Source organism: Bufo gargarizans, chromosome 2, assembly GCF_014858855.1.
Source record: "Bufo gargarizans isolate SCDJY-AF-19 chromosome 2, ASM1485885v1, whole genome shotgun sequence".
NCBI classification, from domain to species: domain Eukaryota; kingdom Metazoa; phylum Chordata; class Amphibia; order Anura; family Bufonidae; genus Bufo; species Bufo gargarizans.
The window spans coordinates 52,337,409-52,362,965 of NC_058081.1; the positions used below are offsets into that span (position 1 = coordinate 52,337,409).

The 25,557-nt window shown below is 46.6% G+C and overlaps 1 protein-coding gene across 2 annotated transcripts; it reads right to left on the reverse strand.

The window, feature by feature from the left end:
• Positions 1 to 5,146: 5,146 nt before the first annotated feature.
• On the reverse strand, positions 5,147 to 18,411 carry UBL5 (ubiquitin like 5). 2 transcript variants are annotated; one of them, XM_044278917.1, is made up of 5 exons: positions 18,319 to 18,411; positions 11,301 to 11,364; positions 10,918 to 11,001; positions 6,954 to 6,991; positions 5,147 to 5,386 (listed from the first exon to the last, which is right to left on the reverse strand). In XM_044278917.1, exons 2-5 carry the CDS (start codon positions 11,354 to 11,356, stop codon positions 5,343 to 5,345), a joined length of 222 nt encoding a protein of 73 aa, XP_044134852.1. In that variant the 5' UTR covers positions 11,357 to 11,364; positions 18,319 to 18,411; the 3' UTR covers positions 5,147 to 5,342. The 2 variants fall into 2 exon arrangements, with proteins under 2 accessions (XP_044134852.1, XP_044134853.1); XM_044278918.1 differs by lacking the exon at positions 18,319 to 18,411 and adding an exon at positions 15,709 to 15,800.
• Between the last annotated feature and the right edge of the window lie 7,146 nt (positions 18,412 to 25,557).

Genomic DNA, 25,557 nt, shown 5'->3' on the forward strand with positions numbered 1-25,557 from the left:
CAGTGCACCATTAGTTCTTACCTGCCCCTTCTCCTCTCTGACACTTGAGCAGACACCAGAGGGCGCTCACAAGTGTCATCCAAGTCCTACACTGGTATCTAGAGAACAGAGCCGCACTCAGTCTGGTACCTACAATCCATCGGCCATGTCTTTCAGAAGGACAAGTCTGTGATGGATGGGGGCTGCACTGAACAGCATGGTGGTCCACAGGTTGGTCATATATAAAGGTAGGACAGTCTCAAGCCAATTTTGCAGTTCTTTTAGGCAGAATTTAGATCAAGAGGTTTTAAAATTCTGGCAACCTTTTTTAAAAAAAAGATAAATCCGCCCAGAATGGATCTACTTAGGCCTCTTTCACACGAGTGTGACGGATTAGGTCTGGATGCGTTCAGGGTGCGTTCAGTGAAACTCGCACTATTTTTCAAGCAAGTTCAGTCAGTTTTGTCTGCAATTGTATTCCGTTTTTTCCGCGCGAGTGCAATCCATTCTGATGCGTTTTTCACATGCGTGATAAAAAACTGAAGGTTCTTCTATTAGGCCTCTTTCACACGGGCGTGAGTTTTTTTGCCCGGATAAGAGCCGGGTGCGTTGCGGGAAAATGCGCGATTTTTTCTGCGCAAGTGCAAAACATTGTCATGCGTTGCACTCGCGTGAGAAAAATCGCGCATGTTTGGTACCCAAACCCGAACTTCTTCATAGAAGTTCGGGCTTGGGATTGATGTTCTGAAGATTGTATTATTTTCCCTTATAACATGGTTATAAGGGAAAATAATAGCATTCTGAATACAGAATGCATAGTAAACCAGCGCTAGAGGGGTTAAAAAAAATAAAAAAATAATTTAACTCACCTTAGTCCACTTGCTCGCGAAGCTGGCATCTCCTTGTGTCTCCGCTGCTGATGAACAGGACCTGGGGTGAGCTGCTCCATTAAATACAGGTTAAGGACCTTCGATGACATCACTCCGGTCATCACATGGTACTTCACATGATCTTTTACCATGGTGATTCACCATGGTAAAAGATCATGTGATGACCGGAGTGACGTCATCGAAGGTCCTTAAGCTCTATTTAATGGAGCAGCTCACCCCAGGTCCTGTTCATCAGCAGCGGAGACACAAGGAGATGCCGGCTTCGCGAGCAAGTGGACTAAGGTGAGTTAAATTATTTTTTTATTTTTTTTAACCCCTCTAGCGCTGGTTTACTATGCATTCTGTATTCAGAATGCTATTATTTTCCCTTATAACCATGTTATAAGGGAAAATAATAATGATCGGGTCTCCATCCCGATGGTCTCCTAGCAACCATGCGTGCAAATCGCACGGCATCCGTACTTGCTTGCGGATGCCATCCGATTTTCACACACCCCATTCACTTCTATGGGGCTTGCGTCACGTCAAAATCGGAAAATATAGAGCATGCTGCGATTTCAACTGAACGCACAAGTGATGCGTTAAAAACATCGCTCATGTGCACAGCCCCATAGAAATGAATGGGTCAGGATTTAGTGCGGGTGCCATACGTTCGCCGCACGGATCGCACCCGCACGGAAAACTCGCCCGTGTAAAAGGGGCCTTAGGAGGGAAAGCAAATTGAATGTCTTTTAAAAGCTTCCGTTTTGCATTCTGTCTGGGCATTCCGTTATTTTCAGTTATAACCATGTTATAACGGAAAGCCATAACGGAATCCCTAACGCTAGTGTGAACCCACCCTAAGGCCTCTTTCACACGAGCGTGACGGATTAGGTCCGGATGCGTTCAGGGTGCGTTCAATGAAACTCGCACTATTTTGCAAGCAAGTTCAGTCAGTTTTGTCTGCGATTGCGTTCAGTTTTTTCCGCATGGATACAATGCGTTTTGAAGCGTTTTTTACGCGTGTGATAAAAAACGGAAGGTTTACAAACAACATCTCTTAGCAGCCATCAGTGAAAAACGCATCGCACCCGCACTTACTTCCGGGTGCCATGTGTTTTCACGCAGTCCCATTCACTTCTATGGGGCCAGGGCTGCGTGAAAAACGCAGAATATAAAACGCAGAACTGATGCGTGAAAAAAAACGCTCACTTACACAGACCCATTAAAATTAATGGGTCAGGATTCAGTGCGGGTGCTATGCGTTCACGTTACGCATTGCACCCGCGCGGAAAACTCGCTGGTGTGAAAGGGGCCTTACAGGACAGTGAGATAAGGGTCAGGAAAAAAGGATACACTGTCCGTTTTTCATTGATTTTCTGGTCATCTGGCCGTTTTGTAATATTCATTTTGCATCCAGTTTTAAGGACCAATAAAATTGATGATTTTCATTGGATTTAAAAAAAAAAACAGCCCCTGCAGTATACAAAATATCCCTCCTTAGGGCACAACTACGCTGCTACATGCATCCATCTTGGGTGGATTTTTTGCAACTGTCGTGTCGCAGCATGTCACATGACCATAGCCTATCATTCTAAAAATTGTTGAGACAAAATGTTGCGCAACACATGTCATTGTGTATCCCTAGCATTAAAGGGGCAGGGGGCTGTGGAGGTCACTGTTAAAGGTGTGGGCGCTGTGGAGGTCACTGTTAAAGGGCGGGTGCTGTGGAGGTCACTGTTAAAGGGGCAGGGCGCTGTGGAGGTCTCTGTTAAGGGGACAGGCAACGATGGAGGTCACAGTTAAGGGGACGGTCTGCTATGGAGGTCAGTGTTAAGGGACAGGGTGCTGTAAAGGGCGAGGGGTGTTGTGCAGATCACATTTCTTAGGGAACAGAGCTCTGTGGAGGTCACTGTTCAGGAGACGGGGAACTGTGGAAGTCACTAATAAAGGGTGATCTATACGAGTGTATTACTGCACTGCGGCGGCAGCACGAAGAGCACAGCTCATAGCAACCAATGACGCCGTGCGCTCCTGCACTCGGCAGGAATCCAGGCCGGTATCTCACGGTCTGTGTTCCACGGACAGTGTGCATGAGGCTTTACTTTTATCAGTCCACAAAATGTTGCGCCATTTCTCTTAGGCCGGTCAATGTGCTCTTCAGCACGTCTTTTTTTTCAGCAGTGGGACTTTGCGGGGTCTTCTTGCAGATAGCTTGGCTTCACATAGGCGTCTTCTAATTGTAACAGTACTCACAGGTAACTTCAGACCTTCTTTGATCTTCCTGGAGCTGATTGATGGCTGAGTCCTTGCCCCTTTGGCTATTCTTCTATCCATTGGAATGGTAGTTTTTTGCTTTCTTCCACGTCTTTCAGGTTTTGGTTGCCATTTTAAAGAATTTGCGATCATTTTAGCTGAGCAGCCTATCATTTTCTGCACTTCTTTATATGTTTTCCCCTCTCCAATCAACTTTTTAATCAAGGTACGCTGTTCTTCTGAACAATGTCTGGAATGACGACCCATTTTCATCAGAATTTCAGAAATGCGGTGTAACCAGCATGTACAACATTTGCTGCCTTCCTTTCTTAAATAAGGGCAATAATTGCCACCTGCTTTTCAAAGAATGAATGACCTCACTCATTGAACTCCACTGCTATTATTTTGAACATGCCCCTTTCAATTAGTGATTGAATTACAGAGAATTATATTCTGTAAAATGTCATGACTGTTGGGTTTCTATTATTCTACTACACCTGCATATATATATACCTCCTCCACTTGCACGACCAGAAGCAGTCACTCCTCTCAATGCTGAAGGCCCTGTGCTCAAGTGTGATGATGTCACCATGTTCTCCCAGCGATCATGCAGAGCGCATGGTGACATCATCACACTTGAGTGCAGGTCCTTCAGCATTGAAAAGAGACTGCCTCTACACGTGCAAGCGGATGAGGTCATTTTTTTAAAACCCTTTACACTAGCGTACCAATTTTTTAAGGGCTATTAGACGGGTACACTCCTAACGTTGAAAATGGTCACACTGGCTGGGGTCCGTCTGGCCGTAGAAAACATGATGGTCGCTATTCACTTGGCATTGACATGAATATGTTTTTCACTGTTGTCTGAACGTAGCCCTAAAGAGTTTTTCTGGGAATTTGATATTGGTGGCCTATCATCCATATCAGACCATCAGTGTTCTGATTCCTTACACCCCTGCTTATCGAGCTGTTTGAAGAGGCCGTGGCGCTCCTTGAGCACTTAGGCCACTGAAGTCCCGTTCAATCGGTCACATGTTCCAGGCGCAGCCCCCTTCAATGTGATGGTCTTGGGTGGCAATACGAAGCACAGCCGCTATGCAGTGTACGTGCTGTGCTTGGTGAGCTGTGAGGAGGATGCTGATCTGATATTGATCGATCTATCCTGAGCACAGGCCATCAATATCAAATTCCCGGAGAACCCCTTTAAGTCACAGTGACATGTCAGAGCATCACATCGGCATGATGCGGATTTCCAAAGCTATACAGTACATTGACCACTGATATGCAGAGACTACCGTGTAATTCCCCTTTAAAGGGGTTCTGCAGTTTGTTTAAACTGATGATCTATCCTCTGGATAGATCATCAGCATCTGATCGGCGGGGGTCCGACACCCGCCTATCAGATGCTGATGATCTAGCCAGAGGATAGATCATCAGTTTAAACAAACTGCAGAACCCCTTTAAGGGTAGGACCTCATCATTATCACACAGTGGAAGGCTGTGATGTATCGCACTGTATAAGCATACTGTTGTATACAGAACATTTATTGGCATAAAAGGCTGAGTCTGCAAAAAAAAAAAAAAAAAAAGGTCTAGCTGGGTGTTACCAGTTGGGGTGTGTGTCCCTGCACAGTCTGACACTATCTAATCAGTGCTGCCAGTGTCAGACTGTGCAGGGCACACCCTACACTAGCAACACAGAGATTGAACTTTATTGCAGACTGCTAGCAATTCATTCATAAACTTCTAGCAGGAATAATAGAGGAATGGCACAGCATAGAGCTGTGATGGCCAACCTCGGGCACTCCAGCTGTGGTAAAACTACAACTCCCAAGATGTACACTTGCTTGGCTGTTCTCAGGACTCCATAGAAATGAATGGAGCATGCTGGGAGTCGTAGTTTCACCACAGCTGGAGGTTAGCCGTCACTGGATAGAGTCATAAGTATAGATTACATGGAGGATGCAAGTAGTTACAAAACAGACATGTCAGGGGAGGAGACGGGTCCTCATTCAGAACAGTAATAGCATACACCAGGCTGATTTATTATATACAGAACAAGAATTTTATTATTTAAAAAAACAAAAACTTTATCCAAAAACAATTTAGGCCAACATGGCAGCTGCAGCCTTTCTGACGTTCAGGATGTAATAAGACGATATCTTCCAGCGATCCAAGCAGTCGTGTAAACACCAGAAAAGAGGGAGGACTGGGTGGGGAACGGCGAGAAGGTGCCGGTTACTGGTAATACAGCTCCAGGTTCATCCCATCGTGAATTTCATCTGGAGAGGACTCTGTTAAGGAACTATTAGTCTGGACAAATACAGGTTAGTGCTGACCGGGCACCCGAGACCCTAAAGTGTAAAGGTGCTTTTAGACGCACCTATTATTGGGAACAGCCGCTTTTACAAACAGTCCATCTGTCCATCTAAATGCGCCGCCGATCACCCAATGAACGAGCAAAACGTCCGACGATTGTTTCGCTTCACGCTTGTATGCCCCTAGAGGAAGCGTCGGGCGGTTGCTCCAGACTGGGTCAGTAACATATGTGACTTAATGTATTTTTTCCTTTAGCAGCCTCACATGGTAGGGGTGCACTAGTGCTGTGCGGTGTATTGCAGTTTGTGTGCACTATACTATACGAGCCCCACCTGTCTGATGCCTGATGCGGATACTAGTCCCTTATGGTCTGGAGATCACTCTGTTTTAAATTTTCTGATACACTTCTGTGTTCCCATGGTTGCTGCTTTGTGTATTAATGTATTGTATATGAATGTTTAATAAAGGATTTATTGATAACAGTTACTTGTGTGGTAGCTCTTTGAGCGTTATAGGTGATATACGAATAACTCCACGCGAGATATTTATGATATTTATTTTTTGGTGTGATACCAAATAGATAGTTTTTTTTCACATTTTACTACTTTTTTTGCAATAAAACCCTTTTTTAAAAGAAAAAAAATGTTTTTGCATTGCCGCTTCCCAAGACCCATAACTTTTACATTTTTCTTTCTATGGAGTTGAGTGAGGGCTTGATTTTTTGCGGGACGACTGGTATTTTTCGTTAGTATCATTCTAGTGTAAATGGCTCTTTTTGATCACTTGTTATTACGTTTTTCCGTTGCAACTAAGAATAAATGAGCAATTCTGTCTTTTTTTTTACGGCGTTCACAGTATATGATATTAATGTAGTCCGGGTCATTACGGACGCGGTAATACCAAACATATGGGGAAGATTATTTTTTTGCAATTTTTTTCATTGAAAAGTGTATTTTCAATGGAAAAATAAAAAAGCATAATTTTTTACTTTTTTTTTTACCACTTAATAGTCCCACAAGGGGACTATAACAGCTTTTTGATTGCTTTTAAAATGCAATGCAATGGGAGACAGAGGGAGTCCGCTCCCTCCGCCAGCACTTCACATGCCCGCGGCATGTAAAGTGTTAAACAACCCGGGTCGGCACTCCTGTCGGTCCGGGCTGTTAGAACAGGGCCGCGGCTCTCATTTGAGAGCCGGGTCCCCGCTCTCCGCGGGTTCAGTGCGGCGCTTAGACTGGGCTGCCGTAAAAAAAAGCGGCGGTTCAGCCTAAGGCCCCTTAGTGACCACCCTAAAAACACGTATGGGTGGTCACTAAGGGGTTAAACAAAACAGGTCTATGGAAAGTGTCATATTCAATTATATCGAAATGTCCCTTGTATCCTGTGTGTCTACATTATTTCATGACCCCGCTGTGTGCCCATCTAACAGAGCAGGAGGGCTGTATACTGGTTTGGAGGTCGGCATCGTGGGAAGAGTTACAGAGCGCTGGGCGGAGGATGCGCAGATTTCCTCATACTTAGAAAGGATACAGTCACCAAGGGAAACATGGTCCTTAAATATTGTATACCTAGAAAAGAGGGAAAAACAGAAAACAACACATTAATGGGGGCGGCTGCACATGTTCTGGGAACAGCACGTACATGTAGGGTTAAGAGGTAAACTGGTGTCAACGATATACCGCGGTATGAAGACACAGTGAAATGGCGATATCGCCATTTCCAAATAACCGCAGTATTTTGTAACGTCACAGGAGCGGTCATATGCGTGCTGACCACTCCTAAATCTGTGTCAGCCCGCCCCTGCATCGTGCATACGCGTACCGTACATATTACTTTCTGCAGCGGCCGCCCCCGGCTCCTCCTCGCTCCCATATTCAAGTCTCCGCGCACCGGCCGAGCACAGGAGCGAGGCGCGCAAAGTCAGTCAGCAGTCCGTGTCCAAGCCAAGGTGGGGGAAGAGGAGTGAGAGACCCTAACTGCCCAGGGGTCAGAAATAAAAGGTTGTTCTATGTCTTCTGTGGCGCTGGTCCTGCCTGCAAGCTGCACTGCACATGGGGAGGGACTTGGTCTCTTATAGCAGGAATAATATACAAGTCATCACCAGTCCCATCAGTATAAAGTCTCCCTGTCACCCCCATACAGGAGCAACAAGAAGACATTACTGTATGGGGGCCACAAGACATTATTATACTGATGGCGGAGGGGTTACAAATTGTTGTCCCATACAGTATAATGTCACCTTGTGGCCCCCTTACAATATAGCTCCTGAGTCCAGACAGTATAATGTCTCCTGGTGGCCCCATGCAGTATGAGTGACTCTTGTGCCCCGCTGCCTGACCATACAGTATATAATGTCCCCTTGTGCCCAGCTGCCTGCCCATACAGTATATAATGCCCCCTTGTGCCCAGCCCATACAGTATATAATGCCCCCTTGTGCCCAGCCCATACAGTATATAATGCCCCCTTGTGCCCAGCCCATACAGTATATAATGCCCCCTTGTGCCCAGCCCATACAGTATATAATGCCCCCTTGTGCCCAGCCCATACAGTATATAATGCCCCCTTGTGCCCAGCCCATACAGTATATAATGCCCCCTTGTGCCCAGCCCATACAGTATATAATGCCCCCTTGTGCCCAGCCCATACAGTATATAATGCCCCCTTGTGCCCAGCCCATACAGTATATAATGCCCCCTTGTGCCCAGCCCATACAGTATATAATGCCCCCTTGTGCCCAGCCCATACAGTATATAATGTCTCCTTGTAGTCCCCACACAATATAATCTCTCCTTGTAGCCCACCGCTCCATACACTGATATCTCATAGTGGCCCCAAGTCTTTTCTTCTAAATAGGTACTTATCACAATAAATATCATTATTGTGCTAAATTTCTTTAAATTGTTATCGTGCTCCCAACTCTACATACAAGCAGCTAGTAATAAGCTGCCACTGCACTTGGAAGAACGGCTGCTGATGAGAGGTTTCTGTCCATCAGCGACCTCCATTCATTTACACTGGGGACAGACAGGGGAACTAGCGCCTGCGCAGTCCATCCCCAATGTAAGGAAATAGAGGTCTATTAAACCAGACATATTGCCTGGTGGGGTTGATCATGCTGATGAAATTATCTTTCGTCTTATCGCTATAGGATGGACTGTGGCAGCGACATATTCGTTTATAAATGTATGCAAATCAGGCAGTTGGAGCACCGAGGGGCCGGAATAGCTGCTAGATCCCTAGTGCACAGTACACTCCCCCCTCCCCTTCCATTGATAGTGTCACGGCGTGGTAGGGGAGGGGAACTCCACACCAAACACAAAAGGGAGGGAGAAGGTACCAGGCCTGCAAATTAGAGAAAGGCGGAAGGTCACCACCTAATAAATCCCAACCCGAGCCCTGACTGCTAACAGAATGAACAGACCCCGATAGTAGGACTGTTCATCCGCAGGAACCTAAGCCTGGCTCACCCTAGAAGGCCCTGAAGATAGTGATTGGGCCACAAACGACCTGGTCCATGCCAGCTGCAGAAACAAGAGTCTGCCTCAGGTCTGGTACCAAGAGACAGGGAAATAAACACAATACAAAAAGGAAGGACACTAAACTCCAGGTAAATGGAAAGAAGGAACTCAGCCGATATCCAAACACCAAACGATCCACAACCAGAATGAGCTATGAGTGATAGGTAAAGCCAGACTAAGAAGGGAGTAGTAATGGTCACATGCTCTACACCTGAAAATGAGATTTGGACATCCTAGCAACACATAGACAAACTGAAACCAAAAGAAGCTGTCAGATCGGGTGTGACAGATAGGACTAATAGTCCTGTCTAATGGTTCCTGTGCTGTGACTCACTGATGGTCCAGCATTAAAGGGGTTATCCAATTTCTGAAACATCCCCCCCCATGTGCCAGGCCCCTAACAGGTAATATACTTACCCCACTGCTTTTCCCTGCACACGGATGAAAACATCCGGTGTCGGAGGGGAGCAGCCAATTGCAGGCGGGGACTAGTAGCGGGTAGCGAGGTAAATATATTACCTGTGAGGGGGCCAGCACATGGGGGGGGGGGGGGGGGGGATAACTCCTTTAATATGCTATATTCCGTCACTGGTGCATTCCACTAGAAGAGGGCGGACATTGCTCCTCTCGATGTCAGTCCACCCGGAAGTGGCAGCTTCACAGCAGGAGAGGAGCTCAGCTGCTGGGAGGATCACATGCAAGTACGGCGCTCTCTCCACTGCCACCAATGATTGCAGGCACATAAGCCACAGCACTGTCATGAATTCCTAGTGGAATACACACCAATGACTGGATATAATATACTAACGCTGGACCACCAATGATTACTAGCGAGTCAGCACAGGAACCATCAGACAGGGCTTTTAGCACAGTCAATCAAGGGGAGGAGGGAGTGCACGGAGCACCAAGGGGAGTAGCAGTGCTCCAGGAGCTACGCCGGCCCCTTCGTGCTCCAACTGCATGGATGATCAACCCTACCAGGCAATATGCCTGGATTAGTTGGGTTGATCATGCTGACAGAGGCTCTTTAAGTTACTTTGTAAATACATTACAGTACTGATCCTGGAGAAACATCCTGTATTATACTCCAGAGCTGCACTCACTATTCTGCTGGTGCAGTCACCGTTTGCATACATTACAGTACTTATCCTGTATCACTCACTAGTCTCCTGATCGTCACTGGAAACCATCAACAAGCTTGACGTCAGACAAACCTCTCATAGCTGAGCCAGTAAGCGGTTGTGCCAAGTTTTGACGTTATCTCCTATCCACAGACTAGGAGATAACTAGCTGGTCACAACCCCCCATCCCCTCCCCCCCCCCCCTTCCCCAAGCTAATGGAGCAGCAGATATATTTTTGGGTGCTTCCATAGAGAATTAATGGAGAGGCAGGGTTCATGGGAAAGTGACCGCAGTTCTCGGGATCTTTGAGGGTCCTAGAGGACCTATCACTTCTCCCGACATTTCTGCTTGGTAAATTATTCCCCATAATGTAGTTCTGCAGCATCCCTACCAAGACATTTGTGTTGATACATTCCTCTGTTATTCCTACTATAAATTTATAAACAAACTGCCAACTGGGAGCTACCAGTTGGGGTGTGTCATTGCCCACTTTGACACTGCCCAATCAGTGCTGTCAATGTTAAGACCCAGTAGGCAATTTATTCATAGACTTGCGGTAGGAATAACAGAGGAATGGCACAATGCTGAGTGATAAGAATGGATGCTGCAGAACTGTTAAGGGAACGTGAGCATTTACTAGGACATGTCAGGAGTGATGACAGATTCTCCTTGAAGGCTAATTAACGACATCTTTGTAATTTTTCCAAGTACACCCCCTTATCTATGTGTTCTTTGCAACAGGATACAGATGCCTAAACAACCCCCCCCCCCCCCCCCCAGCAAGTGGCAGTTCAGGGTTTGATGAATTACGCCTGACATTTCCGTACAGCGGCTGACAATCCCCGACACTCACCACTTCTTCAGGACTATCTTCTCCCATCGTGTTCCTGTCTGAGCTGATATCAGTTTCTTCAGGTCTTTGATGGTGTCTTCGGAGCTACACCGCAACAAGTTAAGGACACACCCAACTAAAACAACCACTAAAAGAGAGGAAAAGGATACGTGGTGCTGGTGGTCAAACCCCAAGGCGGGTGCAGAAGGAGCACCCAGGAGCGGGAGAGGAACCATGAGGTCAGCACCAGGTGGAAGGAACACAAGGCCATCGAGCGGAGAACAACCGCGGCCTGTGATGGGAAAGCCACCTCACCAGGGTGGAGATCCTAGGCACCATGACGCCAGTTACACCAGTCTGGGGGCAGGACCGGTTCCTGGTTCGCCTGGACATTTTAAGGATACTTGCATTTCACTCGCACTTTCTTCCCCAAGCGGTCGTTGCAGACAACCTCAATCATGGCGATCCCTGGAGACAAAGCACAGAGGCACCGATCAGATCTAATATTGTTACGGGATTAGTGAGAGCCCCCCGACAACAGGTTTAAAAAAATAATAATAATTTTTTAACTGCACATATAACATCCCCACCGCTCCAAGTGTCACTGATCCCCCACCAACGGACCATAAGGATACAACCATACAGCGCGGTCGTGAGGCACCTTGTGGCCGTAAGGACCGCAGCGGGCTCTAATTAGACTAATGGGACCCGAGACACCAAATATATGGGCGGGGGGGGGGGGATTTGCATTTTATTTATTAAAAGAATACAGGCTTTTACAATGGACAGCCCCACGGCTATAAAGGGGTCTTGCCCCTCTTGTACAGAGCCACACAAAGGTGATCTGTGGGGTGGTGCCAAGTGTCAGACCCCCACCGATCTGATACTGATGACCTATCTATACCCAGGGAACCCCCTTAACAATACATCAGTTCACCAGGGTGCACTATGTGCCCAAGCCCCTTAGTGTACTGTTGTGTCAGGGTGCAAGAAGGGGTTAAAGGGCCACCCTGGGAATAATACATCGTTAGTAAGTGCCGGCAGCCTGCCTCTGCCGCCTCCGGTGTGTGTGCATGCTGCGGGCCCCATCAGCTTCAGCACAGACATGGTCACAAGCTCTGCTGCAGCCAATTGGCCTCAGCAATGATGTGGCCACAAGCAGCGCGGCGCAGCTGGAGCGGAGCATGTGACCATGTCCGTGCTGCAGCGCAGAGGTCGCACTCCGTTTTTTTCCAGAAGAGTAAAAATATTCCTCTGACCACTTTTGAGTAGTATTTTTACCTGAGGAGGAGTACGAAAACTACGGGAATTCAAATCTGTGTTGGAGGCTCTGTGCAAAAAAGCATTATACGCAGGACTTTTTTGTCTGGTAAATAGACAGGATCCCGAACCGGATCCCATCATAGTCGGCGGAGTCTGTCAGCTACTTCCCTGTCCGTTAGGCCTACATGTTTTTTTTTGCTGAACTTTGCAGGATGGAAAACCGCGGTACACTACACTGTCCCATCCTGCAGAGTTCTGCAAAACAAGTGTGATATATATATATACACACACACACACACACACACACTTTTTACAATCGAACTCCACAGTACAGCATCTGTCTGAGGCGTCCGTTAATGTATACGGTTTTTGTGTAAGCTCAACGCATCACAAAAACCCAGCCTTACGTGCCCGATCCAGCACTCGTCTAACGGAGCAGAACAACAGAAATGAATAGGGCTGCTGTTAACGCTTTTACACGGGCGAGATTTCCGCGCGGGTGCAATGCGTGAATTGAACGCATTTCACCCGCACTGAATCCTGACCCATTCATTTCTAGGGGGCTGTGCACATGAGCGGTGATTTTCACGCATCACTTATGCATTGCACAGCATGCTCCTCTTTGTGCGTTTTTCACGTAGCGCAGGCACCATAGAAATGAATGGGGTTGCGTGAAAATCGCAAGCATGTGTGGATGCGGTGCGATTTTTTCACGCACGGTTGCTAGGTGACGATCGGGATGGAGACCCGATCATTATTATTTTCCCTTAAAACATGGTTATAAGGGAAAATAATAGCATTCTGAATACAGAATACATAGTACAATAGTGCTGGAGGGGTTAAAAAAATAAAAATAAAATTTAACTCACCTTAATCCACTTGTTCGCGCAGCCGGCATCTCCCTCTGTCTTGTTCTGTCAGGAATAGGACCTTTGATGACGTTCATCACATGGTCCGTCACATGATCCATCACCATGGTAAACGATCATGTGATGAGCACAGTGACATCATCAAAGGTCCTATTGCTCACAGAAGACGACAGAAGAGAAGCCGGGCTGCGCGAACAAGTGGATTAAGGTGAGTTAATTGTAATTTTTTTTTAACCCCTCCAGCGCTATTGTACTATGCATTCTGTATTCAGAATGCTATTATTTTCCCTTATAACCATCTACACAACCTTGAATCCAAACCTGAACTTCTGTGAAGAAGTTTGGGTACCACATTCAGTTTTTTATCACGCGCGTGCAAAACACATTACACCCGCGCGATAAAAACTGAACAACGGAACGCAATCGCAGTCAAAACTGACTGCAATTGCGTACCTACTCGCGCGGGTTTGCCGCAACGCATCTGGACCTTATCCGGACACGCTCATCTGCAAGGGGCCTAAGAGATGGATATTTGTGCGGGGGAACCATTACTAATCTAAATAACATCAGGCAATTATAGCCAAGTGATAAGCCCAGTCCAATATAGCGTACTTTATCACTTGGCTATAACCGCCTGCCTTCACTACGTGATGTGTGTGGTGCAGTGACGATCACACACTGATGTCACCTCTGAGGAGTCTTCTTCAGCTCCTCCGCTGCCATGTTTCCCGGGGTCCTTGTCCAGCGGATCAGTCTTCAAAATGCTTTCAGTGTTACTATGGCAGCCAGGACGCTATTAAAGTCCTGGTTGCCATAGTAGTAGTGGGGAGCGGGGGAGCGGTATACTTACCATCCGTGCGGCTCCCGGGGCGCTACAGAGTGACGTCAGAGCGACCCATGCGCATGGATGACGTGCCATGCGATCACGTGATCCATGCGCGTGGGGCACCCTGACGTCACTCTGGAGCGCCCCGGGAGCCGCACGGACGGTAAGTATGCTGCTCCCCGCTCCCCACTACACTTTACCATGGCTGCCAGGACTTTAGCGTCCCGGCAGCCATGGTAACCATTCAGAAAAAGCTAAACGTCGGATCCGGCAATGCGCCGAAACGACGTTTAGCTTAAGGCCGGATCCGGATCAATGCCTTTCAATGGGCATTCATTCCGGATCCGGCCTTGCGGCAAGTCTTCAGGATTTTTGGCCGGAGCAAAAAGCGCAACATGCTGCGGTATTTTCTCCGGCCAAAAAACGTTTCGGTCCGGAACTGAAGACATCCTGATGCATCCTGAACGGATTTCTCTCCATTCAGAATGCATTAGGATAAAACTGATCAGGATTCTTCCGGCATAGAGCCCCGACGACGGAACTCTATGCCGGAAGACAAGAACGCAGGTGTGAAAGAGCCCTAAGGTGTATTGGTATGCCTTAGACTTGTACAGGCGTCAGTGACGCTTGTACAGGCGTTACTGCGACCTCTGCTGTGGGGACCGCAACTCAAACACATGGGGAGCCAGCAAGGAGGACCAGAGGAGATAACTATGAGTCTTCTGGTTAAAGAGGCAAGCGTCTTATTCCCGGAGACCCCCTTTAAGAGCCGATATGTTCAGGGTTAACCCCTGGTTGTGTCAGGTGTCTACAGAGATCACAAGCAGCAGATTGTAGCAATTCCACTTTGCGTCCGTTAATAGATTCCAGTGCAGATCCTCCACATCTAAAGCCCCATTCACGCCACCGTATTTTGGGTCCACGTCCGATCCACATTTATTAGTTTCTATGGGTCCACAATATACGTGGAGGGCAGAGGGATGTCATCTGCGTCCTGTCCGTGTGGTGGTTCTGTAAATTATAGAAACTGTCCTGCTCTAGTGAAGGAAGTGAGAAAAAATGCGACGGTGTCCGTATACTGCCGACCCGGTATCACGCAGTTCTGCATGTCGGGAAAAAATATAAGATTGCATTCCGCATTTTTGCGAACCCATAGACTTCAATGGGGCCATGTCCTGATTTTCAGTATAGGACAGTTTTTATTTTGTAGAACAGAAGAAAAGGGCCCCACAGAAGTGAATGGGTCAGCATCTAATCCGCCCCCAAAAAAAAATACGGATCCGGACAGCAATGAGCCCTTACACAGAGCGAGCAGGAGGAGACGATAGATAGTGACATGCTGTCATCTAGGACCAGTGATGGGGCCCTTCTCCTAAAGCTGCCACTAGAGGAGCTCAAGGCAGTCCAATGGGAGCTGTAGTACTTCAGACGCAGTGAGCGCCCCCTAGTGGTGAGATCTGTCTATACACAGTGCCCAGTAGTCACTAAATCCCTTAGGATTCGGTGCCCCGCCCCTTTTTTTTGTGGGGTCCAATTGTAAATTTTGCTATGGGGCCCTAGACATTCAGCGCGCCCCCTGCTGGTTGGTTTTATAGGACAGTCCAATGATCCAGCCCCTCACTGCCGGATTACAGATTTCTGGGCATCTGCATAACGGCTGGGACAATAATACCTGGAACAGGGAATGAAGGGAAGCGGCCAGCAGTCCCAGCATGCCTTGCTGCATTACTGTCACCTGGACGGCATGCTGGGACTAGTAGTCCGCTATATACCGCTAGGCTATAAACAGAGGCATTTCTACATGTACATAAATGGTTAATAACGCAGCAGAGCAGATTATAACACTCCTCTTACCGGGGCAGCTACAGAAATCACCGTACGGCTGTAGTAGCGAAGTAGTAGGCACTGAACTTCCGGCGGAAGAGATTCGTACACTCTGGACAACAGCGCTGCGCTCTGTGGTTTCAACTAGAAGACTGTCTAGTCCGTTGGCAGTCTGCTCTATGGTTTGGCTGGCCGCTGACTTTTAGCAGGTGTTTCATATATCTCAGACACCAGAGGGCGCTCGTGTCTTCTGCTATTTCTACTATAGGCTGTGTGTAGCTGGCTTCTTGGTATGGACTGAGTTTTACAGGATGGGCACCTAGAACATACTGGCACTGGTGGTGGGTAAATGCCAGTGTCTGCAGCAGAGTGCCACATACAGTGTCCCCATAGCAGAGTCCCACATAGTAGTGCTGGCTGGCCACAGCATCCAGGGCCCCTATAGCAGTATAACTACAATGTCCTTATGGCTGTGCTTCCTGGCAGTGCCAGTCACATCCACAGGCCTGCCAAGCATCCATACATTCACAGTCTGCCCAGTGGACTGTGGGTCAGAGTCCAAGGTTTGCAGAAATGAGATATTTATGAGACTGACATAGACAGATATTGTAGATAGATAGATTTGAAACACACTACTCACAAAAAGTTAGCGATATTTGGCTTTTGGGTGAAATTTATGGAAAACATAAAAAGTTCTGGCTCCAGTGATATTATATCATGAAAGTCGGGCATTTAGGTAGAAGCAGCAATGGTGATTTTCTCATCTCAAACAATTTATTGAAGCAAAAGCCAACCCCAGTGCTGGGTATACCGCCACAAAATGTCAGTGTAACTGGTCATGTGGCCTTCAGCATCAATTGCAGCTTGACAACCACGTCTCCTGCTGTTCACAAGTCAACTTATTGTAAGCTGAGGCATGGCATCCCAGTCTTTTTGAAGGGCGGCCCTGAGGTCATTGAGGTTCTGGGGTACAGAGTTATGAAACTCTACAGTCAGCTGATCCCATAGGTTTTCAATGGGATTCATGTCTGGAGAAAGTGCAGGCCACTCCATATGAGGTCCCCCAGTCTCCAGCAGCCGTTCCCTAATGATGTTACCTCAATGAGCTGGTGCATTGTCATCCATGAAGATGAAATTAGGCCTGGACTGGATTAATGATGGAAGTCAATAGGAGAACCCGAGCATTAAACCAGGCACCCCCTGCTCTGAAGGAGGGCCTCATTCACATTGTAGTACAATTGTTCAGGTAGTGGGACTCCTACACTCATAAAGCCTATACACTAAGGGAAAGGGGTGTCAAAAATTACAAGGAACCGGCACTCCAATGCACCCTTTATTACATATTAAGGAGGGCATCATACACCCTTGAAAAATTATGATTCATGGCCTGCTGGTGACCCTCAAAAACATTAGGAGCAAGGGCCTGCTGGTGACCCTCTAAAACATTACGGATGAGGGCCTGTTGCTGAGCTGACCATCTAAAACATTAGGGGTGAGGGTCTACTGCAGAGCTGACTCTCTAAAACATTAGGGGCGAGGGTCTGCTGCTGATCTGAGCATCGAAAAAATTATAGGCGAGTGCCTGCTGCTGAGCTAACCATTGAAAAAATTATGGACGAGGGCCTGCTGGTGAGCTGACCCTGTAAACATTATGGTTGAGGGCCTGCGGTGAGCTGACCCTCAAAAACATTATATGTGAGGGCCTGCAGTTGAGCTGACCCTCTAAAAGATTGTAGGTGAGGGCCTGCTGGTGAGCTGACCCTCTAAAACATTATATGCGAGAGCTGACCATCTAAAAGATTGTAGGTGAGGGCCTGCTGGTGAGCTGACCCTCTAAAACATTATATGCGAGAGTTGACCCTCCAAAAGATTGTAGGTGAGGGCCTGCAGTTGAGCTAACCCTCTAAAAGATTGTAGGTGAGGGCTTGCTGGTGAGCTGACCCTCTAAAACATTAATAGCGAGAGTTGACCCTCTAAAACATTATATGCAAGGGCCTGCAGGTGAGCTGACCTTCTAAAAGATTGTTGGTGAGGGCCTAGTGGTGAGCTGACCCTCTAAAACATTACATGCGAGGGCCTACAGATGAGCTGACCCTCTACAAAATTAGGAGCAAGGGCAGACGAATAAGCATGTTTATAGAATGGAAGAGGAGGAGGATGAGAAAAGGAAGCTTGAACCATATACCCTTTTTTGTGGTGGAAGGGTGCATGGGAATACAGTGTATTAAATATACCATAAAAGCCACATTTAAAGTGCCTTTATGTTCAGCCGCTTTCCTCTGGTGGAGTAGAGAAGTCAGGGGCAATCCAGGCCTTGTTCATTTTTATAAGAGTCAACCGGTCAGCATTTTCAGTTGATCCCCTGCTGGTTGGTTTTATAGGACGGTCCAATGATCCAGCCCCTCACTGCCGGATTACAGATTTCTGTGCATCTGCATAACGGCTGGGACAATAATACCTGGAACAGGGAATGAAGGGAAGCGGCCAGCAGTCCCAGCATGCCTTGCTGCATTACTGTCACCTGGATGGCATGCTGGGACTAGTAGTCCGCTAGATACCGCTATACTATAAACAGAGGCATTTCTACATGTACATAAATGGTTAATAACGCAGCAGAGCAGATTATAACACTCCTCTTACCGGGGCAGCTACAGAAATTACCGTACGGCTGTAGTAGCGAAGTAGTAGGCACCGAACTTCCGGCGGAAGAGATTCGTACACTCTGGACAACAGCGCTGCGCTCTGTGGTTTCAACTAGAAGACTCTCTAGTCCGTTGGCAGTCTGCCCTATGGTTTGGCTGGCCGCTGACTTTTAGCAGGTGTTGCATATATCTCAGACACCAGAGGGCGCTCGTGTCTTCTGCTATTTCTACTATAGGCTGTGTGTAGCTGGCTTCTTGGTGTGGACTGAGTTTTACAGGATGGGCACCTAGAACATACTGGCACTGGTGGTGGGTAAATGCCACAGCAGAGTACCAGATAGAGTGTCCCCATAGCAGAGTCCCACATAGTAGTGCTGGCCACAGCATCCAGATGACAGGGCCCCTATAACAGGAGATTGTAGGTGAGGGCCTGCTGGTGAGCTGACCCTCTAAAACATTATATGCGAGAGCTGACCCTCTAAAGGATTGTAGGTGAGGGCCTGCTGGAGAGTTGACCCTCTAAAACTTTATATGCGAGGGCCTCCAGGTGAGCTGACCCTCTAAAAGATTGTAGGTGAGGGCCTGCTGGTGAGCTGACCCTCTAAAACATTACATGCGAGGGTCTGCAGGTGAGCTGACGATCTAAAAGATTGTTGGTGAGAGCCTAGTGGTGAGCTGACCCTCTAAAATATTACATGCGAGGGCCTACAGATGAGCTGACCCTCTACAACATTAGGAGCAAGGGCAGACGAATAAGCATGTTTATAGAATGGAAGAGGAGGAGGATGAGAAAAGGAAGCTTGAACCATATACCCTTTTTTGTAGTGGAAGGGGTGCATGGGAATACAGTGTATTAAATATACCATAAAAGCCACGGACAGGAGATATAGCACGGATAATGTCAATGCTGTCACCAGCGCCTAATAAAAAATTACAGGGAATGTCACAGGTATTTAGGATGTGGAAACGTTAGACAGGAGAAATACCGCAGATAATGTCGCTGATGTCAGCAGCGCCTAATATAAAATTACAGGGAATGTCACAGGTATTTGGGATGTGGAAATGTTACACAGGAGATGTAACATAGTATATACGGCCGAAAAAAGACATCTGTCCATCCAGTTCGGCCTGTCATCCTGCAAGTTGATCCAGAGGAAGGCAGAAAAACCCTGTGAGGTAGAAGCCAATTTTCCTCACTTTAGAGGAATAAAAATTCCTTCCCGACCCCAATCAGGCATCAGAATAACGCCCTGGATCAGCGACCCCTCTCTAGTCGCTATAGCCTGTAATATTATTACACTCCAGAAATACATCCAGGCCCCTCTTGAATTCCTTTATTGTACTCACCATCACCACCTCCTCAGGCAGAGAGCTCCATAGTCTCACTGCTCTTACCATAAAGAATCCTCTTCTATGTTTGTGTACAAACCTTCTTTCCTCCAGACGCAGACAATGTCCCCTCGTCACAGTCCTGGGGATAAATAGACGATGGGAGAGATCACTGTACTGACCCTGATATATTTATACATAGTAATTAGATCTCCCCTCAGTCGTCTTTTTTCTAAAGTGAATAACCCTAATTTTGATAATCTTTCAGAGTACTTTTCAGTTATTACTTTAGTTGCCCTCCTCTGAACCCTCTCCAGCTCTGCTATGTCTGCCTTGTTCACAGGAGCCCAGAACTGTACACAGTACTCCATGTGTGGTCTGACTAGTGATGTGTAAAGTGTCAGGACTATGTTCTCATCACGGGCATCTATGCCCCTTTTGATGCAACCCGTTATCTTATTGGCCTTGGCAGCAGCTGCCTGACACTGTTTTTTACCCCAGGTAATGTCACTCTCTACGGGAAAAGTACACTGGATGTCACAGACATTTTTGGGATGCGCACACGTTACACAGGAAATGTAAAGCAGATAATGTCGCTGTCTGCAGCGGCCATAACTATTGCACTCTATTTAGCGCAGGGTGCGCTAAAAATAGATATTGCCGCCACACACAATAGTCCTTAAAAGTTTTAGCAATTTAGTGCAGGTTGCGCTAAAAATATATATTGCTGCTGCCACACATAACAATAGTCCTGAAAAGGATTTTTGGGTCTCTAACAAGTTTTTCAACTTAAAAAAAATAAATTTCACTCCCTACACTATCTGTCTCTTCTTCAGCACAGCTCTCCCTGACTAACACTGAGCCGAACACGTGTCATCGGGTGCTATATAGCATCTGATGACGCGTTCCGGCCAGCCAGTCACTGTAATGCCAGAAACCAACATGGCTACAGCATTACAGTGAAGGGCAGTACTTACCTGCACATTAATTGGTTGTGTAGCAGCCAACAAACGTGTAGGAAGGAGACTAGAGGATTGCGCTCAAGCACATGCGGTATTCGGCTGAATACCGCCATGTACTGAGCATCGAGATGCTCGAGCCGAACTGGTATTCGGCCGAGCATTCTCAATCAACATTGCTAGACACACCTGCCCAAACTGTAACCACCACCACCACCACCAAAGGCTCGTCTGGTGGCTGATGCATAGTGCTCTCCTTGACGTCTACAACATAGTTGGCGGCCATCATTTCTGCTCAGCATGAATCGACTTTCATCAGTGAACAGCACTGAGGCCCACTGGTCCCTCGTCCAGCGTAGATGCTCCCTGGCTCATGCAAGACAATGACGCCTGTGACCGGTGGTGTGGTCAGGTACCTTGCAGGTTGTCTAGCTTTGCAGACCACACTGATGTAAATGGTTTTGAATGGTCTGACGTGACACTCGGGTGCCTTTACCTCCCTTAAATGTGCCTGGAGTTGTGTGGCATTCATCATACGGTTCCGCAGGGCATTGTTCACAATGAAGTGGTCATCAGTGTGGGATGTGGCCAAAGGACGTCCACTTCTATGCCTTTCTGTGACTCTTCCAGTCTCTGTATCTCCCATACAACCTGTTAATGACTCTCTGTGACACTAAGCTCAGTGGCCACTTCTGTCTGATAACATCCTGCTGGAAGCCTCGAAATGGCGAGGTACTTTTGATCAATTGTTAGGTGTCGTCTTGGTCTCATGATGTCAAAATGTGAACAGCATGATGAGGAGGACTGTTTAAATACCAATTCTAATTGAACCAGGAAACTTACTGGGCGATTCATGGATCAAACACTGGTTGTGAATTTTGCCGTTAAGCTCCTTGTTAGAGAACAGCAAGTTGGGCAAAAAGTACTAAAACAGTTAGACATTTGCATTCAAGAGTTTAGAGAAGGTCACATTAAGTCCATCTGTAAAGGTTAGAGTGCATTTTAGGTTCGTCCTGAAATTTCATCCACAAGGGGGTGTAGTGCTGTGGAGGTCACTGTTAAGGGGGTGTGGTGCTGTGGAGGTCACTGATAAGGGTGTGTGGTGCTGTGGAGGTCACTAATAAGGGGGTGTGGTGTTGTGGAGGTCACTGTTAAGGGGGTGTGGTGCTGTGGAGGTCACTGATAAGGGGGTGTGGTGTTGTGGAGGTCACTGTTAAGGGGGTGTGGTGTTGTGGAGGTCACTGTTAAGGGGGTGTGGTGCTGTGGAGGTCACTGATAAGGGGGTGTGGTGCTGTGGAGGTCACTGTTAAAGGGGGTGGGGCACTGTAGAGGTCACTGTTAAGGGGGTGCTGTGGAGGTAACTGTTAAGGGGGCAGGGTGCTGTGGAGGTCATTAAAGGGGGGAGGTCACTGTTAAGGCGGTGGGGCGCTGTAGAGGCAAATTCTAAGGGAGTGGTGTGCTGTAGAGGTCACTGTTAAGGGGGCATGGCCCTGTGGAGGTTACTGCTTAGGGGGTGGGGTGCTGTAGAGGTCACTATTATGGGGGTGTGAAGCTGTGGAGGTCACTGCTAAGGGGGACAGGGCACTGTAGAAGTCACTATTAAGGGGACGGGGCACTGTGGAGGTCACTATTAAGGGGGAAGGATGCTGTTTGTAACTGCCAAGGTATATAGGGCTATTAGTGGCTTACCCATAAAAGTATATATATATATACACACACAGCATGGTGGCTCAGTGATTAGCACTGATGCCTTGCATTGCTGGGGTCCTAGGTTTGAATCTGACCAAGGACAACATCTGCATGGAGTTTGTATGTTCTCCCCGTGTTTCCGTGGGTTTCCTCCGGTTTCCCTCCACACTCCAGGGACAGACTGATAGAGAACTTACATTGTGAGCCCCATTGGGGACGGCCTGATGCTAATGTCTGTAAAGCTCTGCGGAATATGTCAGCGCTATATAAGTGTGTACGATAAATAAACACCTGGATCTGGTAACACTTGACTGCTCCAGCACAGATGACACTGCCGGTTGTTCTCTGTATTCTCGGTATAATTACGTGTAATTTGTGGAATTTCGTCTGTGATGACTCAGTAATGGTCGCTGATCCCTTACAATGTCCTCAGTCCGCTCATTCAGTCTCTTCACTATATCTCTTTGTTGTATCACCAGGGGCGTAGCTATAGGCTCATGGGCCCTGGTGCCAGAGTTCAGTTTGGGTCCCCCTACCCTCAATACCGTATCCTAACACCACCAGACCCCTGCACGCCCACCATGCCCAATGGCAGAACTAAAATGCCACAGAGAAAATACATTTTAATACAATAAGTGCATAATAATAATAAGAAGAATGCCATCTAAAAGTAGTAAAGTATTTTATTTTTTATTGAAAATAAAAAATCTGAATGAGATAATAAAATGTAGTGCCGCGGCCTTCTCACTGTTTACCGCAGGCCCAGTGACGTCACGACTAGTATCAACCATTCAAGTGAACAGAGCTTAGCCGCGCCCAGGCCAGTTGATACTAGTCGTGACGTCACTGGGGCAGCGGTAAACAGTGAGAAGGCCGCGGCGCTGCTGGAGCACCGCTGTCTTCTCAAACAGCTGATCGGCGGGGGTCCTGGGTGTCAGACCCCCGCCGATCAGATGCTGATGATCTATCCAGAGGATAGATCATCACTTTAAACAAAGTGCAGAACCCCTTTAAAAGCAAGCTGTTGCCGAGAACCAACATCACAATCATTGCAGACTAGGCCTGGAAAAGAGTCAAATCTACCTGAGAAGAGTCATGGTTATTCATGATCTCCTGCTCTCCTGCTGATGACTGACCGGCTTCTACCTAGTTTTCTCCCTTTCTGTCTAGAAGAGAACTGCCAACCATCAGCAGATGGGCAGGAGAGCAGGAGATTATGGATAACCAGGACTCTTCTCAGGTAGATCTCACTCTTTTCAAGGCCTGGGCTGCAATGGTTATGATGCTGGTTCTCTTCAACCACTTACTTTTAGCTCATGAGTGACACACCGCTGAAATCAGCATTTCTGTCACTATTTTATGCTGCCCTCAATGAGGTCAGAATAAAATTGATGACAGGTTTCCCTTTAAGAAATATTTTCACTGTAGTCACCTCTGTGAAATACACATCTATGTTCAGGGTTTTATCCTGTGGAGCTAAGCAGATTCTGTACAAATGTATCACCCTGAGCCATGCAACAGATTAACGAACCAGAACCATGTAACCTAATGTGGGATTCAACAAGAACCAAAAACGAGCTAGTATGAACCATTTAACTAGTTGAAACTTAAAACTTCCAAACCAAAAGGAAACTGGTAAATCTGAACTGGGAAACTTTATACTCACAATCCCACTAAAATGTTTGTCTCCGGGCTTTTGCCTCAGAAAACTTGTCAATCGTGCTCTGATATCAAGTTTCTTGGCCCTCTCATTTTCAACACTTAGTAGGGCTAGAAGACTTAGTCTCTGTTGAGACATTGTGCTCCTGAGATCATTTTTGATTAATTTCAACTTTGAAAATGATCTCTCTGCTGAGGCTACTGTAACTGGTAGTGTAAGAAAGAGAAGAAGAGCTATGCAGACGTGCGGTAGAGTGGAAGACAATACAGAGTTGTCAACCATCAGAAGTATGGCTAGATCTCTAACAGATGAAGATTTTTTGATATCTTCTAGAAGTGCAGACCGAAAACCTAACAGCTGGCCAGGACAATCATTAGCTAAATCATCCTGGTAGACGTCTTGCAATGTTGTTGCTTCTTTAAAGGCTGCATCATCTGATTCTACTGAAAGTGTTGCAGGCTGAGGAATTTGGAATCTTTGTAGAACAGTATCCATGCCAATAAACCGATTTTGTAGCTGACTTATGGCAATATCCAAACACCGGTAAAAGACAGCGGTTTTGAATCTTTCTTCTTGGTCTTGTAGCCTTTCATCAAACACAGCTCATCAAAGTGTCGTTTCACTTTCCTCCCTCTTTTATTTTTAAATTTTGCTTGAATGCCCCATTTGTTCGCTAGAGAAACTGCTGTCCTTTCTGCCTCTTCATAATTATTTCGGAAGCTGCTGAGAACTTGAGCAGCTTTGTGTAGCAGTTTGGTTGCCTTGGAGAGATCCATGTCTTTTGACTGCAGCATTTTAGAAACTGAATTAATATTTTCAAAAATTTTGGCTTGCAGGACAATTAAAAGAAAATAGAAGGATTCCAGTTTTGCCTTCAGGCTCTAGCCTCATCTCACTCTTTTGGCTTGGTGGAAATGATAATGATTTTCGACAAAGCCTGTAAAATATCTGAAACCCTAAACCGTCATGACGAGAGGACCATCTTGTTGGGCAAAGCTGTTTTAACCACCTCAGCCCCCCTAGCTGAAACACCCTTAATGACCATGCCACTTTTTACACTTCGGCACTACACTACTTTCACCGCTCGGTCATGCAACTTACCACCCAAATGAATTTTACCTCCTTTTCTTCTCACTAATAGAGCTTTCATTTGGTGGTATGTCATTGCTGCTGACATTTTAACTTTTTTGTTATTAATCGAAATTTAACGAAATTTTTGCAAAAAAAATGAAATTTTTTACTTTCAGTTGTAAAATTTTTCAAAAAAAATGACATCTATATATACATTTTTCCCTAAATTTATTGTTTTACATGTCTTTAATAAAAAAAATGTTTGGGTAAAAAAAAATGGTTTGGGTAAAAGTTATAGCGTTTACAAACTATGGTACAAAAATGTGAATTTCCGCTTTTTGAAGCAGCTCTGACTTTTTGAGCACCTGTCATGTTTCCTGAGGTTCTACAATGCCCAGACAGTAGAAAACCCCCACAAATGACCCCATTTCGGAAAGTAGACACCCTAAGGTATTCGCTGATGGGCATAGTGAGTTCATAGAACTTTTTATTTTTTGTCACAAGTTAGCGGAAAATGATGAATTTTTAT